Here is a 19,209-nt window from a genome sequence, read left to right on the forward strand (position 1 = left end):
CCCTTTCGCCCACTCTGCTGCAGGGCCAGGCCTGGTCCCTGCACCTCCCTGCCACTGTTTTGGGGCTGAACCAGCTACTGCTGTTTCCAGGCCAGGCTGGGCCCAGTGTGCCCCCACCATACCCTCTGATTTGGGGCCAGACCAAGCCTGGAGTGTCCCTCCCAGCCTCCCTGCCAATGTTGTGTGCTGGGCCACCCCCCCACCACCATCCCAGCCGCCGTTTCAGGGCTCGGCTGCTCCCCCCAGTGCTCTGTTTCTGGGCCAGGCTGGGCCTGGTGCACCCTCTCCCACACTCTCCCTGCCACCATTTTGAGGCCATGCCTGCTCCTCCTGTCCCCTCACCCCCACATCAGCCCAGGTCTGCTGCTCCCCACTTACCACCAGCATGGCAGGCCAGCTTCTCCCCACCCCCCTCGGGCCTTCTCGTCCCCTACTCCCTGCTGCATCAGCCCGAGTTCAGAGGGTTTGAGGCCAGCAGCTCTGGCCTCAGGTCCTCTCCCCACCTTCTGTATTTATTGCCTGCGGGGGGGGGGGGGCTGCGGCATTCCAACCCTTCTCCCCACCATGCCACTGCCACCTCCAGGGAGCAACTGGAGACTGACCTCCCAATATAGCACTTTAACCATCACACCACAAGCCAGGCATTACTGAATTTAATTTCTGGCACTTCTTCTGTAACTAGTTCTCTGGGCAGCCATAAGAGGGAGGTATTAGACCCGTACGAGCTGGCAGTGATCCAATCCGGCTTTGGATCTGGCCGCTTCAGATGGCCACGATCTGATCTGGAGCTCCAGATCTGGTTTCTGCCTTGATCCAGCCAAAGTGGCTCCAAAGCTTTGGAGCCACCTTGGAGCTCTGGCCATAGGGTATAATGGGGAATCAATGAAATATCTATAACTTGGGATTTTGTTCGTCTGATTTGGATGAAACTTGCAGGAACAGTAGCCTCTGCTGAGAGCATGAAATCTGCCAAGTTTCAAGAAGATCAGTGCAGGGGTTTGGGGAGAACTGTACCCCAAATTCCTGAAAGTCAAACTCATGTCATGGCTGTGTGTTACATCACAGTGGGGTGAAAACTGCGGGATTAGTGGCCCTCACTGAGGCCACAAAGCCTGCCAAGTTTCAAGGAGATCAGTGTAGGGGTTTGGGGGGAATTGCACTTCAAGCTGTGGACAAGCAAAACTTATGCCATGGGTGACACTGAGTGTGTTAAGGGCCAGAAGGGTGACAGCTGCAGGGCTGGTGGCCCCTGCTGTGACGCCTACCAGCTATCGAGGAGATCGGTGCAGGGGGTGTCCTGGGGCCCTGCACCCCTAGCTGCTGACAGGCAAAACTCATGCCAAGACTGTGTCTGTCTTGGGCCACTTGATTGTCTTTATTGATTCTTCCCTCTCCTTAGCCTGGTTTGGTGGGTGCTAATTGATGCTCATTAAGTCGTTATGTAGTAGCTAGGTCCTATGTATTGAGCTGGTCCCTGAGTGCCTGGTCCCTGAGTGAATCATTATTGATTGATTGGTAACTGGTAACACAGCAGCTTAGCAGCCAGGCCTGCAGTAGTGTCTCCCCTCCCCGCCCCAAGACAGACATAGTCAGTCCCACAGCACCCATGGCACCAGTTTTGCTTGTCTGCAGCTTGAGGGACAGTTGCTCCCAAACCCCTGCACCAACATTCTTGAAACTTGGCAGGCTTTGTGGCCTCAGTAAAAGCTACCACCCCTGCAGTTTTGACCCCCCTGTGGTGTAATACATAGACAGGACAGGAGTTTTGCTTTCAATAATTTGGGGTACAGTTGCCCCAAAACCCCTGCACTGATCTTGAAACTTCACAGGCTTTGTGGACTCAGTAAGAGCTACCACCCCTGCAGTTTTTACCCTGCTATGTTGTAACACCTAGACATGACATGAGTTTTGCTTTCAAGAATTTGGGGTGATGTTCCCCACTCAAACCCCTGCACTGATCTTCTTGAAGCTTGCCATGCTTCATGCTCTCAACAGAGGCTATCATCCCTGCAAGCTTCATCCAAATCAGACAAAAAACAACAAAGTTATAGATATTTCATTGATTCCCCATTATACCCTATGGCTAGATCTCCAAGGCAGCTCCAAAGCTCTTTGGGAAGCCTAACGAGGCCAGCGCTTCAACTTGGATATGATGCTTCAGACCCTGAAGCATCCAAAGCTTCTCCAGATCCGAAGCTCTGTCCAAAGCCTCGCACAGCCCTAGGAGGTATGTGGGTTTAGGAGGAAAACAGCAAGCAAGAGGGTCCGGGGCTAAACGATGAGCCTGCTAGCCTGGGACGGAGCAGTCAGGGAGAGGAGCTCTGGGTTCTGGCTGGGGCTCTTGCTCCCAGTGAGTGCATTGACCTCCATCCATTCTTTCCAGCAATTATTAAATGCAAGGGGCACAAGCTAAGCATCAGAGACACTAAAGGACTCGCCTAATACCTGATCTGTGGCATGAGGGTTGGCATACTGTGCCAGGAAATTGGAGTAAATCTAGGTTCAAACCGCTGAGTGGGGGAGGGGGTTAGAATGTAGGTCTCCAGCTTTCCAGGAAAATACCATAGCTATTCCACTACTGCAGACCAAAGATAGGATGTCTGTTCTGTTGATGGTATAAATAAATGGGCATAAGTCAATGGGCATAAGCCAATGGGCATACCTAGTTATCTACACACACAGACTTATATATCCAGGAAAAAAATTCTTATCTCCACATAAGTGCCATAAAATGACATGTAGATGACTAAACAATGGCCACTTCAATGACCAGGAAGGAACAGAATGACATCCCAAGTCTGCACAGTGGTCCTGGTGATACACCAATCCTCTACAGTCTTTCATAGATTTCACAGACATTAGGGCTAGAAGGGACCTCGGAAGATCATCAAGTCCAGCCCCTTTCCCCAGGGGCAGGAAGTCAGCACGGGTCATAGGATCCCAGCAAGATAAACATCCAAATGTCTCTTGAAGGCATTCAAAGTAGGTGCTTGAACCACCTCTGGTGGCAGTCTATTCCAAACCTGGGGGCTTGGACAGTAAAGAAGTGCTTCCTTTTGTCCAGCCTGAAACGGTCACGGAGGAGTTTGTGACCATTCAACCTTGTCATCCCTTGGGGCGCTCTGGTGAACAGACGTTCCCCCAGATCCTGGTGAGCACCCCTGATAAACTTATAGGTGGCCACCAGATCACCCCTGAGCCTGAGCTTTTCCAGGCTGAAGAGCCCCAAGGTTCTCAGCCAGTCATCGTAAGGTCTGCTTTCCTGACCTCTGATCATGTGCATGGCTGTCCTCTGCACTCTCTCAAGCTTCTCCATGTCCTTTTTGAATTGTGGAGCCCAAATCTGGATTTAGTACTCCAGCTGCAGCCTCACCAAGGCTGAGTACAATGGGAGAATGAAGTCCTGGGATTTGCTTGAGAAGCATCTATGGATGCAAGCCAGCATTTTGCTTGCTTTACTAGCAGCAGCATCACATTGAAGGCTCATGTTCATCTTGTGGTCAATCATGACCCCCAAGTCCCTTTTGTCCATAGTGCTAGCTAACGTAGCACTGCCGAGCCTATAAGCATGCTGCAGGTTTTTCTTCCCAAGGCAGAGAAACTTGCATTTTTCAGTATTAAACACCATCAGGTTCTCATCCACACATTTCCTGAGCCTGTCAAGGTCAGCCTGGATCACCCTCCTGTCCTCAGGTGTGGACGCTTTACCCCAGAGTTTGGTGTCATCGGTGAACTTGGCCAGCTCACTTCTGATACCAATGTCCACATCATTAATGAAGATTTTTAATAGTATAGGCGCAAGAACCCCACTGGTCACAGCGCACTGACTTCCATCAACCACCACCCTCTGCGTCCAACCATGGACCCAATTCCCCAGCCAGCAGATCGTGGAGAAGCCGAGGCCGCAGTTGGCCAGTTTTGCCAAGAGGTCATCATGGGATACCAGATTGAAGGCTTTTTTAAAGTCAAGATATATGATATCAGATATATGATATCAGTCTCTTCCCCCTTGTCCAGGTGATAGGTCACCTGGTCATAAAAGGAAATGAGATTGGTCAAGCAAGACCTACCCATGGTAAACCCATGCTGGCTATCCCTCAGGATTTTGCCATCGGCCAGTCTGTTGAGAATGGTCTCTTTGATAACCTTTTCTAAGACTTTCCCCAGGATAGAGGTCAGGCTGATGGGCCTACAGTTTGCCAGATCCACTTTCCTCCCTTTCTCAAAGATAGGCACCACATTGGCCTTCTTTCAATCTCTGGGCACTTTACCAGAGTGCCAGGAGTTCTTGAAGATCTGTGCCAGAGGCTGAGCTATGATGCTAGCCAGTTCCTTGAGTACCCTGGGATGTAAACTGTCAGGGCCAGCTGACTTGAAGGTATCCAGCCTCTCAACGTGTTCCTTCACAAGGTCAGCATTGATGAAGAGTAAGGAATCTCCCTCACCCAAGCCTCCCTGTCCCATAATGGGCAGGGGTGTCTCATGGGACTGGCAAAAGACTGACGCAAAGTACCCATTTAGCAAGCTGGCTTTTTCCTGGGCATCAGTTATCAGTTGTCCCATCTGGTTTAGCAGGGGTTGCCCTTGCTTTTCCTCCAGCTCCCCACATATCTAAAAAAGGACTTTTTATTGTCCTTGATGCTTGTAGCTAGTTGGAGTTCCGTTGCAGCCTTGGCTTTCCTGGTTCATTCCCTGCAGGTCTGGAACAGTGCAGGGTATTCCTCCTTGGAGGTGGATCCAGTCCTCCATCCTTTGTAAGTCTTTACTTTTAGATGCATGATGTCCACTAGTTCCCTGGAGAGCCAAGAGGTCTGCTGTGCCCTTTTTCTGTCTTTCCTCTGAGATGGAATAGACTTTGCTTGCACATCCAGGATTGCTCCTTTGAGGAGCAACCACTCGTCCTGAACTCCCCTCCTCTTGGGGTTGTGGCCCTTTAGGGCCTCACTGACAAGCCTCCTAAGCTTGTCAAAGTCAGCTTTCCTGAAGTCGATGACTTCTGTATCATTGACTGACTTGCCAGCTTTACACTGGATGGTGAAGGTGATTAGTTCGTGGTCACTGTCACCCAGCTTCCCTTCAATTGTTAGGTCACTGATTACATCGTCCCCCATTGCCAGAACCAGGTCGAGCAGCATTTTATCTTTCGTCAGCCCATAAACTTCTTGTGTCAGATAGAGCTCACCCATGCATAAGAGAAAGCTTTGCAACCACTCGGATTTGGCAGAGTGCTCTTCCCACTACTTGTAGTCTCCCATGACAACCATGCACCGGGAGCGTGCAGCCTCAGCCAATTCCCTGGTGAACTCCTGGTCAAGCTCTTGATCCTGGGCAGGAGGTCTGTAGTAGACTCCCATCACTGTGTGCCCTGTGCCATGATGTGGCAGGACACTGTAGGTGCCTGCCACTTTAAGAGCCTGACACTAGCAGCCGCCAGGTGTCTGATGAGGGCAGCCATTTTGGACCTAGGGCTGCACATATAAACAGGGCAGTTTTGCTGCTGGAGGCTAGGTCACAACATTGCCTGGCTGCAGGGCTGCTGTTATCATCTGGAGGTAGGGAAGGAGCTGTAGGGGATGGATTGGAGGCTCCTGGTCCTGACATAAAACTGCACCCTGCTGGGAGTGGGTGGCCTGGTGGGACTCTCAGTGGCTCTGGAGCCCACAGGAAATGCCAGGCCAGTTATCACCCCAGTGAAAGGTGGGTAGGGGTGCCTTAACCCTAGCCCTCACCTTTGGGTGAGTTGCATTCCATCGGAGGTAGTTGTGGGGGTAGAAGCCCCTAGGGCGAGAGGTATGGCCAAGGCCACCTGAACCCTGTGGGGGTTTGAGACCTCAAGAGGGAAGGTTGGGGCCAGATATGGCCAAGGCTACCTGAGTCTGCCAGGGAGCAAAACCCCTCCCGTGGCCCCAGTTCAGGGGGTGGAGATCTGGTAGCCTGAAGTGAGGGGGTGGCAGTGGTGGACCCCTGTGCAAAGGGGGTGGTGGTGGAGCCCCTGGTGGAGAGGGCATTGTGAAGCCCCGTGTAGAGGTGGTGGTCTGTAAGATCACAGACAACCAGCTGCCCTGGGGGGGAGTGAGAGTTCTCTGTGAGACCCTGGGGCACCAGTTATGGTGTGAGGTACCCCAGCTCCCCACATCCAGTGAAGGGGGACCTGGAGAAAGTGTGGGGCTAGTGAGGGTGGAGGCAGAGTGCTCCCTCAACTGGCACATGCTGGGGCTAGGACTAAGAAGGTCAAAAGGGCCAGGGGCCCACCATAAGGAGCACCCAGAGTCGTAGGCCTGGGACCCTGCCTGGCCTTTGAGGTGAAGCCAGGGCCTGTGTAGGGCCGAAGGTCCCAAGTAGGGACCATGCCCAAGAGGGGAGCCAGCTACATGTAGCTCAGTAACCCAGATGAAGGCAGTGTAGGCTGCCAGAGCGGGGGAACCAAAAGAGGGTCCTGTTAGGAGGGTCCTGGAGCCTAGTGTGGGGCTGGTGACTATTAACAGCTGAATGTCATCTGTGAGGCTTGGTCTGGGGTATAGGGGAGGAACAGAGCTGCAGATAGTGCCCCCTGGCATCAGGGCAAGAAATGGGCAGCCTCCTTCCTTGTTTAACAATTTATTAATCATCCATCCAGTCGTGGCTGACGAGACAGGTGGGCAGCATGCCTGGAGGCAGGTGGGAGGCTGGCGATAGCTGGCCTGAAAGAAACCCACTTAGCCACACATGTTCCCCACGGATTTTAACTGAGAGGATCTCCAGTCATCCACCCTGGGCGCCAATGTCAGTTTGCAGGGGTGTGTAGCTTTCCTTGACATGGAGCACTACACCTCCTCCCCTTTTGTCCACTTGATCTCTCCTGTACAGGGTATAGCTATCTATACCTATGGCCCAGTCATGGGTGGAGTCCCACCAGGTCTCCAGTATCCCTATGATATGATAGTTATTTGTGTTAAGCAGGAGGACAAATTCCTCCTGTTTATTCCCCAAGCTCCTGGCATTTGTGTACAGGCAGGCAAGTGTCCCTTTGGGGGCCCTTGCCTTGCCAACAGCTCACTCCAGGGCTGGGGCAGAGGTGGGCTCCTTTAAGTGCCTTGACCTGCTGGCTTTGCAAGGGTTGCTTTGCTGTCTTAGACAAAAGCAAAGCAGCTACGTCCAAGAGCATCTCCTCCTCTATATTCTCTCTCCAGTTTGTGGTCACTATAAGCTGATCCACTGCCTGCAGTAGTGACCTTCGGGTCCCTGTAATTGCATATGTCACTCTTGCAAATCGGGAAATGTGATAAGCAGGCAAATTGGTTAGATGGTCACACCCAGAGAGTGGTGGTGGATGGGTTGTTTTCCACCTGGAGGGATGTGGGCAGTGGAGTCTCCCAGGGCTCAGTCCTGGGGCCTGTACTGTTCAACATCTTTATCAGCAATCTGGATGTGGGTGTGGAATGCACGCTGTCCAAATTCGCTGACAGCACCAAGATGTGGGGCCAGGTGGGCATACTGGAGGGGAGGGACAAAATCCAGCTAGATCTAGACAGGTTACAGAGGTGGGCAGATAAGAATAGGATGGATTTCAACACACAAGCTCAGGGTACTGCATCTAGGGAGAAGGAACCAGCAACATGCCTATAGGCTGGGAAACACCTTTCTAGACAACACAGTAGTAGAAAGAGATCTTGGAGTCCTTGTTGACTCCAGAATGAACATAAGCCACCAATCCGATGAAGTGGTCAGTAAGGCTAACGACAACTTGTGCATCTACTGATGCATCGCAAGCAGGTCTAGGGAGGTGATCCTTCCCCTCTATGAAGTGTTGGTCAGGCCGCAGTTGGAGTACTGTGTCCAGTTCTGGGTGCCACACTTCAAGGATGTAGTTATCATTGAGTGGGTCCAGAGAAGGGTCACTCACATGGTCAAGGGGCAGCAGGTCAGGCCCTACATAGAGAAACTAAAGGGCTTGAATCTATCCGGCCTCCACAAGAGAAGGCTGAGAGGGGTTCTGGTGACCATTTACAAACTCACCCGGGGGGGACCAGTGGAAGTTGTGTGATACTCTGTTCCCTCGGACACCATCAGGGGTTGCTAGGAATAACGGCCACAGATTGTTAGAGAGAAGGTTCAGGCTGGACATCAGAAGACATAACTTTATGGTTAGGGATACCAGGCTCTGGAATGGGCTCCCAAGTGAAGTGGTGCTCTCTCCTACCTTGGGGGTCTTCAAGAGGAGGCTGGACACATATTTGGCTGGGGTGTTATGACCCCAGCATTCATTCCTGCCCAAGGCAGGGGATCATACCTGATGATCTGTTTATGTCCCTTCTAATCCTAAGCACTATGAAAGAGTCATTGCTCCAATCTCCACTACAGAGATGACTATAGGGTTACCATTCTTTTCATTGTCTGGGTTACATGTAGATCAGTATTAACTGGCTTGACCTTTTTTCCCTAGGACTTTCAGTCTCCCACACTCCTAGAACAAAGGACATGGTACTCATGGTCCTACTTCTCCACTACTTCTCATATGACATCTTTTTGTATGTGGCAGACTCTCCTGTGGAGCTTGGCTCTCCAACCACTCATATAGGTTTCCTGGTATGCTGTGAATCATACCTTCCTCATCTTTTGAGACTGTGATATTGTTCTTGCCCTATCCATTCAAGGAACCTGTGAATTTTCAGGAGCCAGCATGCTGCATGATAGATGTGCTCCCAATTTCTTTGAAGGAAGTTACTCAACCTACCCGTAGACTACTGGGATTACTACAGAAGCCAAACCTATCAGAGTAGTGCTTCCTATCAATGCAGCCTGTTTGGAACCTGCTAGGGCAATATGGTGCTATTTCCATCCTGTCCTCCTATGGATAAACAGACAAACAGAAAGCATAGCATGCCTTGTAGTGTGCTGAACATTTCTACCTGTTCCTGACACCACCTGAGGTAGCTGCAGCTGCAAATTAAAAGACCAGGGTCTATCATACAGGATTAAGAGACAGAAAACCCAAAAGGCTTGACTCTGTAGGTAGATAAGCATACCCCCTTCTGCAACAATGTAGCTTTGTACTGTCACTTATTATCAGACAAACCTCTTTGCAGTGCCACAAACCACACTAGTTGCACATTAATCAGTCTGCAGCACTGCTAATTTGCAGTGTCAGAGCAAAATTTGCTACTGGGATTTCCCAGTAACAAAGAAACAAACAAAAAAAAATCCTGGAACAAAAGCAGTGCAACCCACACCAAAGTAGTGAGCAACCGGGACAAATGTAGAGACAAGTGAGCAGGCAGGGCTTCCTGGTCTTCCATCTGCACATTGCTGAGGCCCCTGCACCCCAGCCAGCTGCTCGCTGGCTGAAACATATGGTAGCTTAAGATAGGGAGGAGGCAGCTTTGGGCTGGCTGCTCCCTGTCTGCATGCCTCGGCACGGGAACTTCACTGCAGAGCCCCCATGCTAAGGCACGTGGAGCCCTGCACTGAGGCACACTGTGTCCCAGCCAGCCACAGCAGATGGCTGGGGTGCAGTGTGCCTCAGCATGGAGGCTCCATGTGCCTCAATGCAGGGGCTCTGCTGTGAAGCCCCAGCGCTGAGGCATGCAGATAGGGAGCAGCCAGACCAAGGCAGGGAGCGGCTGGCTGGGATGCAGTGTGTCTCAGTGCAGGGACCCCACAGTGCAAGGAGATGGGGGAGCAGGCACTAGGGGCTGCCTGTTCCTCCATCTTCACTTGCCACTCCCCAGCTGGCCAGGGCATTGAGTACCTCAGCACCGGGGATGACTGGCCCCTGCTGAGGCACCCTGTGCCCCAGCCAGCACCCCCTGCAACAGGTGAAGCCATGGGACAATGCATCTGCTACAAAGCACATGGGCAGGGGTGTGCACTGCAGCACAAAGTAGCAGCACAAATTCATGCCACTACTATTTGTGGGCACACCCTTGTTCGTGTGGACCTGGCCTATGAGTACGTCATGACAAGACTGGATTCTCTACCTGCAAACTATATGGGGTCTGTCTCCTCCCTACTTGATGGTGGCAAAAGAGGCCCTTCACGGTACCCTCAATGCAGCTGGTACAGCATCTTGGTCTACAGCTACAGTGGTGGTGACAATCTCTATAGATTGTCAGGTTTCCTGGAGGTGAACCAAGCATCAGCAGAGGACTTTGCTTTTCAGAGAGAGAGTTTTTCAACACTAAAACAGACTAAATGCTCTATGCATGTGGTAGATAACCTAAGTGTAGTTTGCACCCAATTCTAGGTAACCCAATTAAAATGTAGGAGTTTGGAGGCATAAAGATGTCTCTCTAGTCCTTTAATGGGGTACTTAGGTGCTGGAATCACTCCTACACTTCAGTCCAATAACTTGGGGTCAGTCACAAGCCATACTGTTATGATCTTCTAAGTGAAATGGAATTATTCCCTTCAAGGTTCCAGAGCGACCCTACAATCCAAGAGTTCTTCAGGTATGTTTCGAAGAGAAAGCTGCAGTTTCTCTGGGCAGTGGAATCCCTCTCAAAGGACCTTGAACATGGGTCCTGGACACAGTGGTGAATGGTTACAATACTCAATTCACCTCATTGTCTCCCTTAAAACCCCCCTCCTCCATCTCTTTTCAGGAATCCCTTTATAAGTTTGCTCCAGCAAACTAAAACCATGAGGTTGAAGCCCTGTTGGCTGTGACAGCAACAGACAATAATGCCTCCATGTCTGCGGAAAAAGGCACTTAACAATGGCTACTCCCTTCTTCCAAAGAGAGGTTGATGAATTTATGGATACTCAGTTCATTAATTTGCAAGCTCAAGTTCAAGTTGGTGACTATGGTGACCATAATACCATTGTTGCAACAAGGGGAATAGCTTACATCTCTCAACCAAAAGAATATGTACTTCCACTTTTATATAAAATCTGCCACAGTCGATACCATTTTTTTTTATCATGTTGCAGACAGAATTGTCACTGAGACTGTGGCTTTGGAGCCTCAGGCAAACTTATTTATATGCTGTTTTCCCCTTTGACCCAAGTGGTTTGTCAGAATTCAGAGTCTCATAAGCTATTCCAGTTAGGAGTCAAGTGAAGGATTCAGGTTGCTTTGCAATTCTGTCCAGTTTCAACAATGTATAAAGTTCTGCTTTGAATATAAGAGAATCTAATTAACCATAGACAGTTTGCTAGGTAACAGCTTCAAATCTTTAGTCAGCACCTAGACCCAAAGCCTGCTATCTAGACTTCTCCCATACCAGCATGTCAGTACTGGGTCAGGCTTTCTTCTTCATCTTTCCCAGAGCTTAGTGTCTCCTTTACTGTCTTACATCTACCCCTCCCCAAACATATTTGACCTCAGCCTCTCCTATCGGAGCACTCAAAATCTTGAACAGCTTGGCATTTATCTTTGGTTTAGACCAGTGAGTCCCAAAGTATTCCTTAGCATGACCCCACTTCCTCAGCAAGGTGCCTCACTCTCAACCCACAGCCCCCCACGCCCCCAGGTGCACCTCACTCCCGACCCACAGCCCTCTGGCCCTGCACCAGTGCATTGTAGCCCTGCACCCCACTGCAGGCACAGAAATCTCGTAATCCCAATTGCTGATGTTGTGACCCCATTTGGGGTCATGACCCACAGTTTGGGAACTGCTGATTTAGACAGAGGCATGCCCTTATTAGTCTGTTATACATTTCTTAAATGATAATCATATAAGTTGACCAGTCTAAACAAGGCTTAAAGCAGTCACAGCAATATCATCAATTCTGCCCCACTGACACTTTATGGATAGAACTGTTGCTACATGATGGTGATTAGCAGCTCCTAACATTTTTTGATAAGGAGGAGGATTCTATTAAGACTTCTGAAGTGGGATCTAAGCATTCAGCCTGTGTGCCACTTTGCTACAATTAAAATCCTCTCCACTCCGTGACAGGATGCAGAGATTCTTTAAGCATTCAGAAAGGGCAACTAGCCATGTTTGACAATAAAGTGCAGGTGGAGTGAATCGGAGTCCTGGATGGAGGCCCAGCTGGGAGCATTTACAAAGGCTTGTGTGACTGTAGTATGTTTATGTTCTGAAATGAAAGAGGCAGTATTATTGTATTTCGTTTCCTTTGCTGAAGGTAGTGGGCAGAGGAACCTTTTAGTGTAAAGGAAAATTCCAAATAAGGACTGGTGTATTTGCTATGGCTGTGGCACATGCTAAACCAGTTGGCAGAATGCATGACCAGCTCACAAACTTTGTAAAGTCAGTGCAAGATTTATGGTTGACTTCAGTGAAAACACAGGATAACAGGAAGAATTAAATTTTCAAAAGTGTTATTATTTCAAAAAGTGCCGATGTGATTTTTGGGTACATCTACATTGCAAACTTAGCATTCCTGGCAGCGGGGTCCGTAAGAATGCTTGACTTTGGAAAGGCTGCCTCCTAAACTAGAAACATTTTAGTTGTGTTTAGTATGTGTTGATTCTGGTAGACTAATTAACCTATGAGAAGGTTAACTGGCCCTGTTGCTCAGTCTCGGTACTAATAGCAGCCACTCAGTACAGTGTAGAGTGCTTGAGGGTGCCACTTGCTAGGCAAGGTAATATCACTGAGCATACATAGTCCTATGAGCCTAAGTCCTTTCTTTTTTTTCAAGGAGATTTGGGCTGAGTATGTTGAAAACTAGCCATGGCTCCTAATGACTTTCAGAAGCCTTTGAAAACTTTAACCTGAGTGGTGGCTTTTTTACTTGATCAAGAGTTACCAATTCTAAGATCACAACATTATATGAAAAATAGGACAGTCTATTCTGCTAACTTGTGGCACACTTTATTTTCTAGCAACAGCTAGTCCAGATTGCTGTTTAACCTACATGAATTTCAAATGTCACACCACTGGCATTCTTGATTTAAGAATGTATCTAATGAATCACTATGCGGATTAACACAGTGCGGTTGCAGGATACCATCTATGTCTGCATACATTTATACATTTGAACTTTATTTTCTATGTAGATTCCATTCATTTCCTTTTTATTCTGTGCCTTCTGTATTAATTTCTTTTTCCATTCCTATGCCCTAAACATTTTAATAACTGGAATAGGAAAATTAAAATGTTTTTGCAATTTGTATATGGCCACCTGTGCCCTATAATTAGCATGCTTATTGTGAAATATCCTGAAATGTTACACTAACTAATGTGCTGCAAAATCAGAACCCTGCACCACGCTTGCAGCTTACTTCGGGGTGAACAAATTAAAATAGCTTTACAAGAATCAATATTTTAAATACAGTCATCACAACATGGCTGCAGCATTTCCTATAACTGAGCTGAGCTTTGATTGTAATAGTCATATTACTTTAAAACAATAAAAACAATCTTTTCAGGTGCCTAGAGCTGATGCAGCTACTGGCTGCACAATGCAAAAACAGAGCTAAATTGCAGTATGAAGCATGTATGGAGTCTTGTATTTTGTATTGCACTGTTATTAACATATTACCTGAGAAACTAATCTGAATGTATGTTTTGTCTGTAGGAAATGATCTCTTTCTGGTTGCTGTCCATGAGCTGGGTCATGCCCTAGGCCTCGAACACTCCAATGACCCCAGTGCTATCATGGCCCCTTTCTACCAGTACATGGAAACACAAAACTTTAAACTCCCACAGGATGACCTCCAAGGAATTCAGAAAATCTATGGTGAGCAACACTAGCAATTTATTTATTTATACTTGGCTCACACTGGATATTATCTAGATACATAAAGATACAAATTCTCACACAAAATGCTTACAGTCTGCAGATCAGATTTATTTATTGCAGGCAGGTAGTTGAGGGGTCCTCAGGACACTAATTAAAACACCCTGATTTTTCCACTTGTATCCAGCCTTGGGCTGCTCTAATACTCCCCAGCTGGTAACTCTGTTCATCAGTTGTCAATAGCCAAAGATTCATGATATGACTGCTCCTTCCTGACCAAAAGGCTTCACCAACTGTTTTATCTGTTGGGAATGCCCTCAAAGGCAAAGTCCTGGGAATCAGTTTCCACTTCTGTATCATTTCCTAAGGCAGTGCATACAGAAAGGAATAGGCCAGAGAATGTAGTACATTAAGGAAAATAAATACCAGGGATCAGGAACCTATGGTCTGTGGAATCATTACATCCAGCCTGCAGACACTGGGCTTCAGCAGCATTCAGTGGCAGGGGGTTTGGGCTGTGGGTGCTCTCCTTGTGGGGAGAGGTTGTGTCTTTGTTTACTTTTCAATGCTTATTTTTTTCAAAATTAGTAACTAAAGTTACAATGCACAGATACTGAAGTTACACTATAAAAGAGGGATCTAGAGAGGAAGAGAATATACTGAAGAAAACTGATGTGGAAAAATGGTATGGAGCCAAGATACGTGTAGATTGAGGGCAGAGACTTCAAGTAGCATGGGAAGAGATAAATGCTTGACAGGTGAGAGTGATAAGGAGGGACAGTATCTTAAGGAACAAAGGGTCTCATAACTAGAGGTTAGATGAGGTTATAAAGTTACTAAATCCTACAGAAGGCTGTTACAGTTTTTGCTTGTAAAAGACTGGGATTCTTTAGCTACTGCTAGCAGATAAGTGTTTTTTCCTTAGCTGTATTTCTGGGGAAGAGGGGCCTAGAAGGAGTTGACTACAGTGTTCTATTTCTATATTACAATGTAAATCTTCTGCTATGCAACTGGTTAAAACAATCCATAAATATTAGGCACTTGTGTAGCACGAATAAACAGCCCATAAAGTGTCTCTAGTCCATTCTCTACTAAACCTAGGTTGCTCCCACTTTCCAGCAGAAGTTTTCTTACTTTTCTGACAGGAATTTTCTCTTTACTCTTTGAAAAAAGTGAAACAATAATTTTAAAGGGCAATCAAGATGATCTAGGTAATTGTAAGCCTGTCAGCCTGACAGATCTCAGGGCAAAAACTGAAAATTCAAAAATGAAAAAACTGATACCGGTTCATGAAATAAAGAATTAAAGGATGAGTGGTAAGGTAATGATATGTGACATTTTAAGGCATTTCATTTAGTACCACATAACATTCAGATTAAAACATTAGCATATGGTAACAATAAAGCACGCAATAAATGGATTAAGAACAGATCAATTCATAGAGCTGAGAAAGCAGCTACCTGTGGGGAATCATTTTGAACTGGAATTATTGACAGTAAGGTTCCACAGAGACTGCACTAGGCCTAATGCTATTCAACTTTTTCATTGGTGATTTAGATAAAAATGTTACTGGTAAAATTTGTGGGTAATACAAAGAATGGTAGAGTGATTAAATAATGAGGCGAACAAGAGAATCATACAGACTTATACTGATTGCTTCATATAGAGGGTGCATGAAAATAAATTGTATGTTAATACAACCAAAGATACAGAATTCTACATCCAGGATCAAGGAATTCAGGCCAGTCCTGAAAAATGGGGGACTTTATCTTGGGGGAAAAAAAATAATCTGGAAAGCATTGGGGGTCATACCAGCCAAACAGCTGGACAAGGACTCCCAGCATGATGCTGTGGCCAAAACAGATAAAGCAATCCTTCAATGTATAAACAGGGATACTCTGTATATTTCTAGTGGCCACACTGTAAAAAGCTTTGGGAAAATTGGAAAGGATGCAGAAGAGAGCTATAAAAAGTGGTTGAGTGGGAGAAAACACCTAAAAGAACTCAGTCTCTTAAAGACTGCTCTGTGGACAAACTCTACTGCCCACAGAGTGGTACTGCCCCCAAGCCAATACTCTCACCCACCTGCCCCCAATGGGTGTGACCTTGCCCCACATAGCACCGTGCTGGCCAGTCAATTCCAATGACCCCAGAAGACCTGATCCTGGCCTCAGCATGAAGACCTCTGCTTAGAGAGTTAAACATATTGCCCTGTGTCCTACCGACTGCTTACATTCCTGTCTGGGTGGGGGGGAGAAAAGGGGCTGCCTAGCACAGAGCCTGGAGCCAGCTGAGTGATGCAGGACCTTGGTGAAGCAGGGGAAGCCAGAGCAGAGCTATCCAGGTTCAGTGGAATCACAGAGCTCAGGGAAGCGTGTTTCCTCAGACACCCTGCTCCCACTTTGCCAAACCCTATGGGTGTACGGAAGGGAGCTGTGCCTAAGGGAAACATACTTCTTCAAGCTCCATGCTCCTGTGTCATGTTTAACGCCAGTGGCTCCATGCTGGTAGCTCCCACCAAACTCGGATGGCTCCATGCTGGCAGGGGAAGCCAGTGTGGAACCATCCAGTTTCAGTGGGATCACAGAGCCCAGGGAATTGTGCTTCCCCAGCGCTATGGCCCTCCCTTGCTAAACCCCGGAAGCTCTGCACTCTGGCTTTGCCTGCCAGTGCACAGCTATCTAGGTTTGGTGGGAGTTAAACATTGCATGGAGCCTGTGGAAGCATGCTTCTCTGCAGCCCAGTCCCCTCCCATCCACCCCCACTACAGGACAGGACTTTGGGGGACTCAGGGAAAAGCTGGGCCCTCCCCAAACCTGCCTAAGAGAGCAGGGAAATGGGGCCTGGCAGTATGGGAAATTTTCAGTTAACTTCTTGTAAACTATAGTTCATTGAAGTTTTCTGTGTCTTGTGCCTGACCTAAAAGAAAACGCACAGGCAGCTCTAAGCAAGGCTGCAGGGCTGGGATGAGGCATGATGAGGTCTGGATCAGCAGGGCTAGGTGCAGGTGGCTGGCAAAGAAGTAGCCATCTGAACTCATTTTGGCATTCTCCAGCCTCCTCTCCCCCCCCTCCCCCCACCCCCTGGGCCAGGAGGGATTATGGGAAGCTTGGGGGGGAAACTAGGGCATCCCTGAACCCTAATACTTGGGCCAGGAATGTAGGAGCTTGGCTTGGCTCAAAGGCTCAACACTCACCAGCTCTCCACTTCCATACCCAGCCAAGACAGGAATGCATGGCCCCCTTGCATCTCAGTCCCCCTTCCCAGCCTGCAACCTCCCAATCCCAATGTCACTGAACATTTCCTGGAAAGGACCATTCCTGAGAGGGGGATCAGTGCAGCAGGGTGGTGCAGGGCCAGCTGGCTGGGCTTGACTAGTCTCTCCCCCACCCACAATTCATTAGCACATGAGAGACTCTTTATTCTTTTTATATCTTTCATTTCTCTTCAAATAAAAATGCTTTAAATAATCTTTATATAAAAACACTTTACATAACCTTAAAGGATTTTAAGGAGACCAAAGAGGCCTGCAGAGGGAAGCCACATCCCTCACACCCCCATGCTTCTCCACTGCATACCACTCCAGGTGCAAACAGAAGTGAAAATTTTCACCCAAATCTGGCCACAGAAAGCAGCTTATAGCCATGACCAAACACAACTGCATGGCTGCAGACAGCTTTAAAGATGGCCAACTGGGTGAAAATCTGAACCCTTATTGCATGAGTGGCCAGGTGATGTTTCAAAACAGCATCTTCTGTAACTTTTGCCTGTGCTGCCCCCCAACCTGTCAGTGTTTTCAGAAGCGGGGTGCAAGTCAGGGGAAAGGGACTGGAGAGAGTTCAGTCTGGGGGTTTGGTGCTGGAGGGTGGGGGGGTACCAATACACCCACCCTGCCCTCCAAAGCTGGCTGGGAACCCTTAGAATGAGCTCCCTCTCGTCCCTTCCCCCTCCCATTCTGAAACAGGGACAGACTGGGAGAGAGGAGGCTAATCCAACCCCATGCTGAAAGCAGGACCATCCCCAACTAGATCATCCCAGCCAAAGCTTTGTCTATCCGGTCTTAAAAACCTCCAAGGATGGAGCTTCCACCATCTCCCTGGGTAACCTGTTCCAGTGTTTTACTACCCTCCTAGTGAGAAAATTCATCCTAATATCTAATCTAAACTTCCCTTGCTGCAACTTGAAACCATTGCTCCTTGTTCTGTCACCTGCCACCACTGAGAACAGTCTAGCTCCATCCTCTTTCAAACCTCCATTCAGGTAGCTGAAGGCTGCTATTAAATCTCCTTTCAGTCTTCTCTTCTCTAGACTAAGTAATCCTAGTTCCCTCTGTTAGACCCCAACTCCATGCAGTGCCCAATGACTAGGGAGACAACGATTCAATTGCTCATGGATCCTGTTACTCATTAGCCAGAACAAGCAGGGAGCAAACACCAGCACACATCACTTGCAACAGCTTTATTCAGAATGGAGACAGCTTTGGACTAGCTCCCCCACAGACACGCAGCCTGTGAAACCAGGGAGCCACCACAAACAATAGTTCTTTCCACATTTATACACTTTGGTTTATGCTTATTAACATTTGTTCCACCTCTGTCCCTCCTTCTGTTCCACCCATTTCTCCTCCTACCTCAAGCTCCACTTCTGTTTACTGTTTACTTCATTAGCATGGAATTGCCTATGCATTTTACTCATTTGCATACCCTTTTGCTATGAGCGCATGTCCAAGGCCATGAACTTACTTCTTTGGTCAATGGGTGGACTTTGAATAAAACCTGGAAACTTCTTCACCAATCACCATTTACCTGTTTGCATATATTCATCTAGGATTCTGTTGCCAGTTACATGTTGTCTTCCACAGTCTGTTTTTCTTTCCCATGTTGTACCATCTTCCATATTCCTAAGACTTCACCTCATTCACAGCACACAGACTTACCCAGACTCACTTGAAAATGGTTGACACAGTTAGCATAAGCAAATTGCTGGCTTAGCAGAAACATTCATAATCAAAATCTGCTTGCCTAAGCGTCTTGCAATATTACTTGTAATATATTATTCTGCCTTGTGGTCAGCAGCTTGCTAAGTCACAGGTCATGCCTTTATTCAGGTGCAAATCCAATGCTCCCCAAGATCCAAATACTGTCACCCTAACACTCTCAACCTATCCTCATAAGTCATTTTCCCCAAAACACATTTTCATGGCCCTCCACTGGACTCTTTCCAATTCATCCACATCCTTTCTGTAGGGGGGCCCAAAACTGAACACGGTACTCCAGATGTGGCCTCACCAGTGCTAAATAGGTGGGAATAGTCACTTTCTTTGACCTACTGGTAACATATCTACCAATGCACTGGTGGTACAGAGGCCAATCAAACAGATGCCCATACCCCTTGTTGCACACAAATGGCCCAAACCTTATAGCCATATCATAGGTGGTATCAATTTATGCCGCTTTATTGCAGCAGACACCTGCTTGATTTACGGCAGGAGAGCATAGGAGACTCGGAAGTGCCCATGCCCTTCTGCTGCCCTGGGCAGGTAATCCGAGGGTTTGTGAGGCCGAATCTTGCATGCCCTGG

At 48.0% G+C, this 19,209-nt stretch overlaps 1 protein-coding gene across 1 annotated transcript in view; it reads left to right on the top strand.

The window, feature by feature from the left end:
• The window catches only part of MMP24 (matrix metallopeptidase 24), a 215,867-nt gene that overhangs the window by 156,328 nt on the left and 40,330 nt on the right, over window positions 1–19,209 (top strand). Inside the window, exon 5 of the mRNA XM_090064287.1 lies at window positions 13,468–13,629. Coding sequence (XP_089920413.1) covers window positions 13,468–13,629 — 162 coding nt within the window. The remainder of the gene's footprint in view (window positions 1–13,467; window positions 13,630–19,209) is intronic.

Source organism: Crocodylus siamensis, chromosome 10 (assembly GCF_052110815.1).
Source record: "Crocodylus siamensis isolate JL-2025a chromosome 10, ASM5211081v1, whole genome shotgun sequence".
Classification (NCBI taxonomy): Eukaryota; Metazoa; Chordata; order Crocodylia; family Crocodylidae; genus Crocodylus; species Crocodylus siamensis.